At 49.9% G+C, this 12,032-nt stretch overlaps 1 protein-coding gene across 1 annotated transcript in view; it reads right to left on the reverse strand.

Moving 5' to 3' along the window:
* LOC100751987 (secreted and transmembrane protein 1A-like) overlaps positions 1 to 1,107 on the reverse strand; it is a 6,889-nt gene extending 5,782 nt beyond the window's left edge. Inside the window, exons 1-2 of the mRNA XM_035448182.1 lie at positions 1,017 to 1,107; positions 76 to 372 (exon numbers count right to left, since the gene is read on the reverse strand). Coding sequence (XP_035304073.1) covers positions 76 to 372; positions 1,017 to 1,107 — 388 coding nt within the window. The remainder of the gene's footprint in view (positions 1 to 75; positions 373 to 1,016) is intronic.
* Between the last annotated feature and the right edge of the window lie 10,925 nt (positions 1,108 to 12,032).

Raw genomic sequence — 12,032 nt, forward strand, 5'->3', positions numbered from 1 at the left:
CTCCCAAGTCACTCCCCCACACTCCACATACTGGCCCCACCCTCTTTCCTCCTCACTCCACAGCCCCCTCCTCACCTGAAACAGTCAGGGTGAAGTTTTTGTAATCTCGCTGGTGTCCATGCAGCTGCCACAAGTACAGCCCTGTGTGGACATCCTGGGTGTCATTGATCATGAGCCGTGCCTGGCCCCCTTGAACCTGCAGCTCCCAGTCATCCAAGCGGGAGTTTCCTTGGGGTGCCTCATTGAAGATGATCTGGCCCTCCAGCCAGATGGAGACATCAGCGAAGGTGTTAGAGATGTTACAGGTCATCACAGCACGACTGCCTCTAGGCACAGACAATGCACTCTCGGTGCACAGGGGACTGTCCCAGCCTGTGTGGAGAGGATGATCACATATGGGCAAGGCAGAGTTGCAGGGCAGTTTCTGGCCTCTCTTGTAGGCCATGGGCAGAGATGTCAAGGCCTCCAGGAAACAGAATGAGTTATTTTCACTGATTACATAAGTACACACCGTGTGGAAGGAGTGGAATGGCAGGGATTTCACTATCTATCTGGGGATGCTGGATCTGGAGAGTGCTGTTGGGGGACTCCCTGGGACCCATTTTCTACACCCACTCTGATTGTCCTTAGTGTCTGTTGACCTGAGTGACTGCTGTCCAGATGATGCCTAGGCTTCTGGACAAGGCTGGACGTATCCAGAGGATTAAGCAGGTCCTCAGCTATGTGGTGCCCCCATTGCCTGGCCAGGGCACCCTCTTTCCCTTGCAGCCTGGGTGTAGTTTTGGGCAGTCCCACCAGTGTTCTGCCATCACCTCCAAGTGTCACTGGTCCTCTGTTGTTAGCCATCCTTAGATGTACATGGTTCACACTTCTGTAGCCCAGGGGCACAGCGCTCCTGCCAGTCTGTGGTGCTGAGTCGGCTGGGTGGCAGATATCACCTGGATCTAACTTTGGTCCATCCTTCCCATCCTGTCTGCACCCTGTACCTCTCCCTCTAGCACAAGACTCAGACCTACTTTCATTCTGTGCATTCACCGAAGCAGCCAGGAGCAGGATGCAGACCACCCTGGCAATGTGGGCAGTGGACACCAAGGGGCACCTCTTCATGGCCAGGTGGTAGAATGAGAGGCCTTAGGAGACCCTTGTCATTTCCAGCTGTCTGAGTACACTACCTAGAAGAAGGAAAGCACAGAGGTCAGAGGCCCACTGAGACTCACGCAGAGCCTGGTGGGAGCAGTCCTAGCTGGGCCAGGGGTGCACAGCTCAGGGTCCCTGAGCTGTTGACCAGCTCTGCCTGACTACCTGAGCTTCTGCAGGATTCTGAGCCACGGGTATCTGGTGAGGTGTCACAGGCTGTGGTAAACACATGAAGCTAGGAGCAAGCAGCACCAGGCTGAATGTCGGGCACTTCCTCTGTATAGCTTTCCACTGAGCTAGCACCTGCCTGGATGTCACTATTTATGGGAATGGAGTCACAGCAGAGAAACATTTTAAGTCACTTGTATTGTTTGTTTATTTAGATAGTATCTTGCTAAGTAGCTCTGGGTGACCTTAAATTTGTATCTCCTAGCCTCAGCCTAAAAAAATGCTGGAATTATGGGCAGATACCACCACACATGAGTGATTACAGATAGAAATATGATCAGAAAGCATGAAGGATTTCCATATATCTCTGTTTGACTCAGCTCAGAATTTTTCTTGTTGCTGACTTCTTTCTTTCCTTCCTTCCTTCCTTTCTTTTTTCTTGAGATAGGGTGTTACTGTGAAGCTCAGGCTGGCCTGGCACTTGCTTTGTAGCCTAGTCTGGCCTCAAATCACAGAGGGCCCCCTGCCTCTGCTTCCGGAGTGCTGGGATAAAAGGTGTGTGCCACCATACCCGTCTCCTTTGCTGCTAATACCTTGCATCAGCGGTGTCCGTCACAGTAACAGACTTACAGGACATACCCTCAGTGCCTGGTGTTCTCCTTCCACACAGGGTTCCTTCTTAGTTTAAGCAAACCATCCAGAGGTACAGCACACCCCATCTTGGGCTATGTGAGTGGAACCCCAGACTCTCAAATTCCTGCCCTACCCTGCCTCAGCACCAACGCCCACCTCCACCTTGGTTCATGTGCTGCTGCCTCACCTGCAATCTGTTCCCAGCCCCAGGAGAGCAGACTCCTGGCAAGGCAAAGGAGCTCTCCCTCCAACAGCCATGTTTCGAGCTGTTCCAGGGTGACAACTTGAAGTCGGTTCTGTATTATGGGGTTCCAGGACTGTGGCTGGAGTATCTTTGAGTTTATGGAAGTTGGTGTTGGGTTTTTTTTTTATCTTATTTTTAAAAGCTTTTCTGGACAAGCATAATATTGCATGCCTGTTATCTTAGTCCCCGGGAGGCAGAGAAATGAAGATTTGAAGATCAAGGTCAATCCCCATTGCACAGCAAGTTCAAGACCAGCCTGGCGTTCATGAAACCTTGTCTCAAAAACCAAAACAAACAGTAACCTTTTCTTTTCTTTTTTCCTTCTTTCTTTCTTTCTTTCTTTCTTTCTTTCTTTCTTTCTTTTTTTGAGTCAGGATCTTTCTATAGAGCCCCGTCTGATCTTGAACTTGAGATCCCCTGCCTCAGCCTCCTGAATGTGCCACCACTCCTGGCCTTTTTCTATTCCTAATTTATTGTTGCTAGAAGGGTAGTTTGCTTAAATCACTACATTTCTCCCACATTCCTTTAAAAACAACTGGGCACAGAGAAGTATGAGGTTAGCTGGTCACAGTGGCTCACGCCTGTTCTTCCCACACTGGGAGGGGCAGGCAGGAAGACTTCCGTGTTTGAGGCCAGATGGAGCTTGAGACTCTGCCTTAGCCTACCACACTTCTCTCCTGCCCTCCCCAAAGAAAGAAATAAGGAAAACTATATGATAGAGACTTCCAGACAGACACAAGCCGAGAGAGCAGCCAGAAGCCTGTAAAACCATCCTATCTATATGCACACACACACACACAAATGAGATCGTTTTCATGTGAAGCATAGTTAGGACACCTCCCTCTCAAACTCTGCCTCTCCCTGTCATACCACCTGTCCCTCAAAACACTTATCCACTGAATGACTGTGACTGACCTTATTTGGAATTAAGCCACTACAGTGTAGACACTTAGCATGAGGCTATACTGGATCCGACAAGCTGTGTCCAGTAGGGTTGGTATCTGAGAAGAAGGAATTTGGCACATAGGCACAGAGGTGACGGCCATCTGACACTGAGGCAGAGATGAGACTGGTGCAGCCACAGCCCTCAGCCACAATACCTAGTGTCCTGGAGCCTCAGGACAAAAATAGACCCTCCCCGAGCCTGTTTGTTGTAGTCATGGCACCCAGGACTGGGAGAAAATAAATTCCTGCAGTTGTGAACTGTGCTATTTGTGGTCACCTGAAGACCAGGACCTTGCAATGGGGTCGGGGATTAAACTTAGTGGTAGAGTACTTGTCTAGCAGGTGTAAGGCCTCTCCTCAATGCCTGCACCCTCCCTCTAGTGATAAAGAATCCAGGCTTTACCCAACTGGTGTCATCACACACAAATCCCAGACACATGAGGAGGGTTTTAGAATCTCCTGCTCCAGATGCCCTCCTTACTGGAATCTGTCCATTCTACTGACCACTGAACCCTGTCACTCACAGATCATCTGTGGATCCACAGCACTGGGAGCCAGTGCTCATCTCCCATGGCCTCTTCTTGCCCCTGGAGGGTTTCTGTTTTGCACACTGACCTTGCTAAGTTAGTTTCGCTTGTAGTCGTCTGACTTCTCATTAGTTTATGAGACACTTGTTTTGTTTTTTTAAAGACTTTTATGTAAACAACATTCTGCCTGCATGTCTGCCTGCAGGCCGAAAGAGGGCACCAGATCTCATTATAGATGGTTGTGAGCCACCATGTGGTTGCTGGGAATTGAACTCAGGACCTCTGGATGAGCAGCCAGTGCTCAACCTCTGAGCCATCTCTCCAGCCCTTATGAGACACTTGTGTTTAGAGGAACACGTTGTCTGCCTTACACAGGCTAATTCCTTTCTTGTTCATTCCCCTCTCTCTCAACTCTTTAAAATGTTTACCGGAGGCAAGCTGGCATTGGTGGTGCACACCTTTAATCCCAGAACTCAGGAAGCAGAGGCAGGTGGATCTCTGTGAGTTCGAGGCTAGCCTGGTCTCCAGAGCGAGCGCCAGGATAGGCTCCAAAGCTACACAGAGAAACCCTGCCTCGAGAAACAAACAAACAAAAAAAAATTGTTTACCGGAGGCTGAAGAGATAACTCAGCTGGTAAAGTGCTAAGCAAGAGGACCTGGGTTTGACTCTTAGAACATACATTAAAAAGTCAGGTACTGAGGCAGGAGTGGTGGCACACATCTTTAATTCTAACACTCAGTAGGTAGAGACAGACAGATCTCTGTGAGTTTGAGGCCAACCTGGTCTACAAAGCCAGTTCCAGGACAGAGAAATCCTGTCTCGAAAACCAACCCAAACCAAAACAACAACAACAACAACAACAAAAGTCAGTATGAGGGCTAGACTGATGGCTCAGCAGGTAAGAACACAAGTTACTCTTCCCGAGGACCATGATTTGATTCTCAGCATCCACATGCTGACCTACAATGCTCTGTAACTCTAGTCTCAGGAGATCTGATGGCCTATTCTGGCCTCCAAGGGCACAAGGCCCTCAAGATTATATCTCTAGACGTAAATGCAGGCAACACACCCATGCACACAATATTAAAATCTTTTAATTAACAAAAGAAAAAGTCAGACATGGTGGCATACACCTTGCCACTGGGGAAGTGGAAATAGGAAGATCTTTGGGGCTCGCTGGGCAGCCAACCTAGCCTACTTGGTAAGCTCCATGCCAACGAAAGACCGTATCTCAAAAAAGCAAAGTGGACAGTGCTGGAGGAGTAACACCTCCCACAAGTGTGTACAAATGCACCCACCCACAAGTGTGTACAAATGCACCCACCCACACATGTGCAAACACACACACACACACACACACACACACACACACACACACACACACACGTTTGCCAAGTTCTCAAATCTTCCTGGAAGCCATATTGAAAACTGTGACTATGAGAGTCCATTATAGGCAGCATGCCATGAGACACTGACTAAGCAGGACTGGCTGTCCACTGCACCAAGAGCCCTGATGTTAAGTACTTGTGGCCCTAAATTGGGCACCTTCCTTTACTTTGCAGGTTTCGGCAAGCAGCTTTGACACCTGACTTAACACCTGGCTAAACAATCTCCCTTCCTTGATTTTTATCTTTCTCTAGATCTGTTTCCTAGGCAGAATGGTGACTTAACTCTGCACCTTGTTTCCTTAGAACCAGGAGTTTGCCAGAACCTATCTTGCACCCTCCAAATGCAGCCTGTGCACTTTAGTGCTCCCACCCCTGCCCATCATCAGGGTTCACACAACCAGTTTCCCAGCATTCTGGGTTGCTGGGAACCTGAATGGGTGGAGACTTTTAGAGAGGTGTGGCAACGCTCTTGAGGGTGCTTTCCACCACTGACAAGATCTACCTACTACTTTCCCTGAGACAGTGCTATGGAATACTTTCTCCAACATTTTCTCCCAAGTTTCTGCCAGAACACAGCCTCCTGAGTGACCTTGCTGAGCACGCTCTGGGTTTGCTGAGTCTCCAGGCCTCCCTTCTGCTCTCAGAACTGCAGTTGATGAAGAGCGGGCCCTGTCTGGGGTGCTGTCCCACCCCAAAACTGGGCTGTGTATGGGGCCTCATCTCATATTAACCTCTGTCTGTCTTGCCTCTATAACCAGAGGAAACTAGGCAGGCCACTTTTGGATCTTCTGTTTCTCACCTGTCTCCTCTTCAGCAGGGCTGTGGTTGGCAGTGGGGCAGGGAACAGCACTGGGTCCCCTTGGTTCTAGGTGTTTTGCTGGATCGTGATGTGTAGAGAACATCTACCACTGCATGTCCTAACCCTGGGGCCTTTGCAGGTCCATGTAAAGCAACCTTCCAGGATGGCCAAGGCCACTGTCTTGTCATAGAGGTCTGTCCTGGGGTGGCCTGGGCTACTATGGATCCCTTCTGGAGACCACTGAAGAATTCCTGGCCTCAGAGACAGCACCTTTGTCTTCTGAGACACCGGCTCTTTGCTGCCTGAAGATGTCCTTTCAGAGAGAGGGGTGCACCCCAGTTCCACCACGCATTTCTAGGCTTAGCAGGCAAGGGTAGACCAGGGTCTCTCTTGCCTAGAAGAACACAAGGACACAATCCCAAGAGCCAGCCATTGACTGAAGACTCCAACCCCACAGATCCTGTTTCAATCCCTTGGGAGACGTGAAGGCCCAGCCCAGGCAGTGTCACAGACCCAGTCGAGCATCTGCCTCCAGGACATGAGGCCAGAATCTGGTAGTCAGCTGGCCTTCTGCAGTACAGCACCCAGCTCAGTGAGGAAGCACAGAGATCCCTGGCTCGGCTGCTGCCTGAAGGATGACAGCCAGCACTTTTTTCATGTTAGTGGTCGACCTGTTGTGGGTGTCCACTCAGGGCTAAGTCCCATGAAGTTTTTGCTCACTGTCATGTGGCTAGGAAGGGTAGCTGTCACAGAGGTCTCCACCCTTGCTGGGAGCTGATGGCCCCCTCCCTGCGAGGACTCCAGTCCTTTGGGGGAGGGGGGCTCATTTTCCCAAGACACAGAATAGCTGCCCCGAGGGAATCAGGCTCAGCCTTGGCTTTTGCCTGGAACTCCTATACCCAAGACAGGCAATGCGGTTTCCAAACTGCAAATATTAACTTGAAGGTGGGAAGTAGTTGGAGAGAGTGCTGTCCTCCAAGGAAATAATGAAAGGAAGAAGCAGCCACTGAGCACCCTGGTGTCTGGTCTGAACGTGTGCGTGTGCATGTCGGTGTGTGTAAATGTTTGGGGTGCGGGCGTGAGCACCGGCAAAGGCTCAGGATCCTACATAAAAGTGCGCACGCACATACCTGTGGGCGATGAGTGTGCAGGAATCTGGGCTACTGGGTGAGTGCACTTTTTCTTATTCGCAGGCCTGGAGCACAGTGTCTGTCTTTCCATCCTCCCATCCATGTATGTTTAGAGGGCAGAGAGGAGAGCTCCATCCTACTTGTCCCACTCAGCGGATGCTGAAGAATTACACTGCCTCTACTCCCCCAGAGCCAAGCCCAAGGCACCTGCAGACAGGTTCTGCCGAATGCCGAACACAGCCCTGACCCTGTCTCCTGTGATTCTGAATTCCAACCGCCTGACTAGGTGGCCCACCTCTGCCTTGGCTCAACCCATTTCTGAGGAAGCCTTTCCCAGTCCACAGAGCCCTCAATCCTCAGAGCACCCAGACAGCACCTTCAAATCCTTGCTCCCTGCACACCCGAGTGCCTCACCTGCTCCTTCTGCAGCAAGCGCTCCCGTGTTATCGCCACAGATGCTACTGGATGTCTGAATTTGGCCAACGCAGTGGGAAACTGAAAGCCTAGGGGGAGGGGCTAGAGGAGGCAGTCTGTCCGGTCCCTTGCCAAGCATTGTGTCAGGAAGCCACTCAACTTTCAGGAACTACTGAGTTAACATTAACAGTGCCACGAGTTTCTTAGTGAGTCTATCATTAGCGTGTTTTAATTAGAAGGCCTGCATTAGCGGCAGGAACACTGGAGGAGGGTCCAGGATTTTTCTAGGAAAGCCCTGGCTGGAGCTGGTGTTTGCATTAGGTCTCAGGGGCTGCTCTTTGGGGGACTGTGTGGGTTTGCTTCACTGCAGGGGTCAAGGCTGGAGGTGCCTTAGGTTTGATCTGTCTGGACAGCCTTGGGGGTGTGTGGCAGAAACACAATGCAGGGTAAAATGGGGTGGGCAGCTGGAGAGTTCCAGAGATAACATCCTTTGTCAACCACACAGTGAGGCACCAGGACAGAGGGCGTCTGCTCTGCTGATCCGCATCCAGGTCCTACACCTTGCAGACAAACCGAATAAGGTCCCCTGGGCCCCACCTGGAAAAGGTCCCAGATTCAGGGAGATTGCAAGCATTTGACACCTGCTTCTCCTAAGGAGGGCTTGCAGCCTTGCAGACTACATCTAAGAAGCCTCACAGTGAGAAGCAGCCTGCTGTCCACTGCAGCTACTCGGGGGAAGGGCTGCTGTGGACCCAGCTCCAGCCTCCTAGTGGCTTAGTAGTGCTTCGAGGTCAGCCTAGTGTCTACACTGTGAACTTTCTCATGGACAGTAGGAGGAGGAGCCTATGGCCATGGATGGTCCCCATAGGGAACCCCAGGGAAGATACACTTGCAGAGCCGGAGATAGGTTAGGTGGCCCTGAAGAGGGTTTGTTGACATCCCGAGTGGATTTGTGAGATGTAATGAGATCTGCATTTAGAAAATCTTGCTGGGCAGTGGTGGCACATGCCTTTAATCCCAGCACTCGGGAGGCAGAGGCAGGCAGATCTCTGTGAGTTTGAGACCAGCCTGGTCTACAAGAGCTAGTTCCAGGACAGCCTCCAAAGCCGCAGAGAAACCCTGTCTCAAAAAACCAAAAAGAAAAAAAAGAAAATCTATGCCCACAGGAGTACAGTGGACACTAGGGCAAGAACTGAGGCCCCACGGAGACTCTGTAGGATGTATGTGGCCTTGTGGAGACCCAGAGGGAGAACTCAGAGATGTGATCTCTATGGGTGAAGATCTCTGGAGAAGCTATGCAGCAGGCCAGTCCCTTTCCCACACTGGACCTCAACTTGGCACCCTGCACGGGGATGAACAGAGATCTCTGGACACTACAAAGAGGCCTCCCAGTCTCCAGACGCATGGTGACCAAGCCCTAAAGAAGGCAATGAGTGGATAGTGGGATATGGTGGCCCCAGCTACATGGAGGAGAAAAGGAAGCAACTCCAACTCTGGGAGCCTGCAGCTGGGGGATGGGCAGGAGGGACCAGACTGACCAGTGTATGGGGCCCAGCTGTTCCACAGGCGGAACTTCTAGATTCTCACAGGCATTCAAGAAATGAGAAGGGACACACTAACCCTGGGAGAATGGCCAGCAGCCCAGAATACAGAGCTGACCACGGTGAACATGTCCTCTCTGCTCTCTCAAAGCAGCAAGTTACTTCAAGTTGACAGATAAAACCGAGAGCCTGCAGCCTCGAGAAAGACAGTTCCGTGTAAGTGTGGAGCCCAGATGCTTACGTGGGGCCCTGAGGCTGGGCAGCAGCCCCACAGGCTCCCCAGACACCCCCAGTGCCATCACATGCTGGAGAAATCCAAATGCCTATGACCTCGCCCTGAGACTACAGCCAAGTCACCGCTGCCTACTTCTTCCTCCTCTGGCTGCATGTTCCAGGCAGGGCCACCAAGGTCTTCATATGTCAGAAGGGGCCTCTGGCTGATGAGGGGCTAAGGGACAACTGAGAATACCCAGTGTCTCACCCACAGAGATGCCCTTCTCAGTTAAGTAAACATTTATTTCCTCTACGAAAGTGCAACCAGTTTGTGTATTTCGAAAGTAGTAAGGAAAAGGGGCAAGAAAGCGAGCAGGCCAGAATAACCCCAGCTGTACAGTGTCAGTCCCCACTCCAGCTTCCTTTTATTTTTCCCTTGCTCATTTCTTTTCTTTTCTGTTTTTTCTCATTAGGGAACTCTGGTTGGCCTGGACCTCACTAAGTAAACCAGGCTGGCCTCAAAATCACAAAAACCAGTCTACCTCTGCCTCCTGAATGCTGGGATTAAAGGTGTTCACCACCATGCCTGGCTCCCACTCCAGTGCCAATGTCCTCTGGTGTTAAATGCTTAGCTTTCTGGAGATTTTGTGTGCACAGGCACGCTCTCAGGTTCAGCATCTAAGCCGCTGATGTGGACTTAAGCGAGCCCTCTGTGATGGAGAGAAGTGTTGCAGTCTGAGTTCCTGCTAGCAACCTCCAATCAAGTGCACCAGGATTCTTTGCCTATTTTGTTTTGAGACAGGGTCTTATGTAGCCCAGACTAGTCTGGGACTCACTGCATATTAAGGATGACTTTGAACTACTTCTCCTGACTTCACCTCCCAAATGCTGGGACTGTGGGTATGTAACACTGCACCCAGAAATGCTGGGTGTTGTTGTTTATTTATTTGGAGACCAGGTCTTACTATGTAGCCCTGGCTAGCCTAGAACTTACTATGCAGGCCAGGCTGGCTTTGAATTCACAGAAATCTGCCTGCCTCTGTCTCCCAGATTCTAGGAAGGCTGGGATTATTTATTATACCACAGAATGGACTTTCAGGACTAGTCAATAAAGTTAGAATTTGTTAAACAAGAATTTGGGGCCCTGGCAATGACTCCGTCAGTAAGCACTTTCTATGTAAAAGAATCTCCAGCACTTGCATAAAAAGCAGGCCAAGTGTCACAGATTTGTAATGCCAGCTCTGGGCAAGGAGAGACATGAGGATCTCTGGGGCTTGCTGGCTAGCCAGCTTAACCCATAAGTTCAAGATTCAATGAGGGACCCAGTTTCAAAATGATAAGGTGGAGGGGCTGGAGTGTGACTTAGTGGGTAAGAACACTTTCTGCGTAAGCCTGGGGACCTGAGTTTGAAACCTCCCCCCCCCCTGCAGCCTGATAAAACCAGAGATGGCTGTATACACCTGTAATCCCAGTGCTGTGAGGAGTGGAGACAGGGACTAGTGGAGCTTGCTGGCTAGCCAGGCAGCCTCGCCAAAAGGCCAGCAAGCTTGTTCTGAGAGAGACCCCATCTCAAGAGAACAAGGCAGAGAGGAACAGGGCTGGAAGATGCCCAGTGTTGACCTCTAATCCCAACAAGCACACTTGTATGTGTACATACACACCACACACACACACACACACACACACACACACACACACACACACACACACACGAAAGACAGAGAGAGACAGACAGAGTGGAAGAGGGAGACGGGATTTTCTCTTAATTTTTTTGATGTCTATTTATTTTGTTGTGGGGGCATATGTTTCACCGTGTGTGTGTGTGTGTGTGTGTGTGTGTGTGTGTGTGTGTGTGTGTGTAAGTCAGAGGACAACTTGAAGGAATCTCTTCTTCAACACCATGAAGGTTCTGGAGATAGAACTCAGGCTGTCAGGCTTGGCGGTAAGTAGTACCTTTACCCGCCGAAGGCATCTCGTGAGGGCAGCGTGCGTCTTGGAGCAGCATTAACCTCACAGCAGAAACTAAGGATAAGCACATGTGTGGATCTAGTGGTTTCTGCAGTCACGAGGGTCAAAGGTTTTAGAGATGGAAATGCCACTGCTTCAGTTTGCCTATGTTGATCTAAGGAAATTACTGAATGAGATTATAGGGGGTTTCCTCCATGCACAGGGCAGTTACAGGTGGCTAAGATAAGAACAGATCAAAACGGAGCCGGCCATGGTGGTGAATGTTCTTAATCCCAGCACTCAGGAGGCACAGCCTGGTCTACAGAGTGACACAGAGAGACCCCTGTCTCGAAAATTCAAGAAATAATAATAATACAAGATCAAAATGTTAGATAAACCCTTGGTTTATTTAGGCTACAAGGAAGTCAGTGTATGTTTTGACTATGAATGAGGCTGATTATCTTGTTTTTGTGATTCTTAGAAAATTACAGACCTATGGACCAGAAAGGAATAAGACTAAATTCAAAGGTGTATATGTTAGGATTTAAACACTGGTCATTGATATTTTAACATTCTAATTTGAACTATGTCTACAAAAGAGGATACTAGCTGGGCATGGCAGCTCATTCCTGTAACTGGCATTTTGGTGGCTGGAGCAGGAAGAATGCCACAAATTTTAGGTCAACCTGGACCACAGAGAGAAGCCCTGTCTCTAATGGCAATTGACTCTGTGGGCGTTCCTCACAGTTAATTTTTTTTTAATGATGAAATCTTAACTCTCAGCTGGTGAGAGGCTTCGACTAGACTCTGGATAAGGGGTTCATTCTACTCCCAATTCCTGAACTTTCCCTGTCTTTCCATTCAGCTCAATTTGCTGTTGTTGGTTTGTAAATGTAGGTTGCCTAACGATCACAAAGGATTCAATAAGTCATAGCATTCAAAGAG

The sequence above is a fragment of the Cricetulus griseus genome, chromosome 7 (assembly GCF_003668045.3).
Source record: "Cricetulus griseus strain 17A/GY chromosome 7, alternate assembly CriGri-PICRH-1.0, whole genome shotgun sequence".
In the NCBI taxonomy this organism is placed as follows: Eukaryota; Metazoa; Chordata; class Mammalia; order Rodentia; family Cricetidae; genus Cricetulus; species Cricetulus griseus.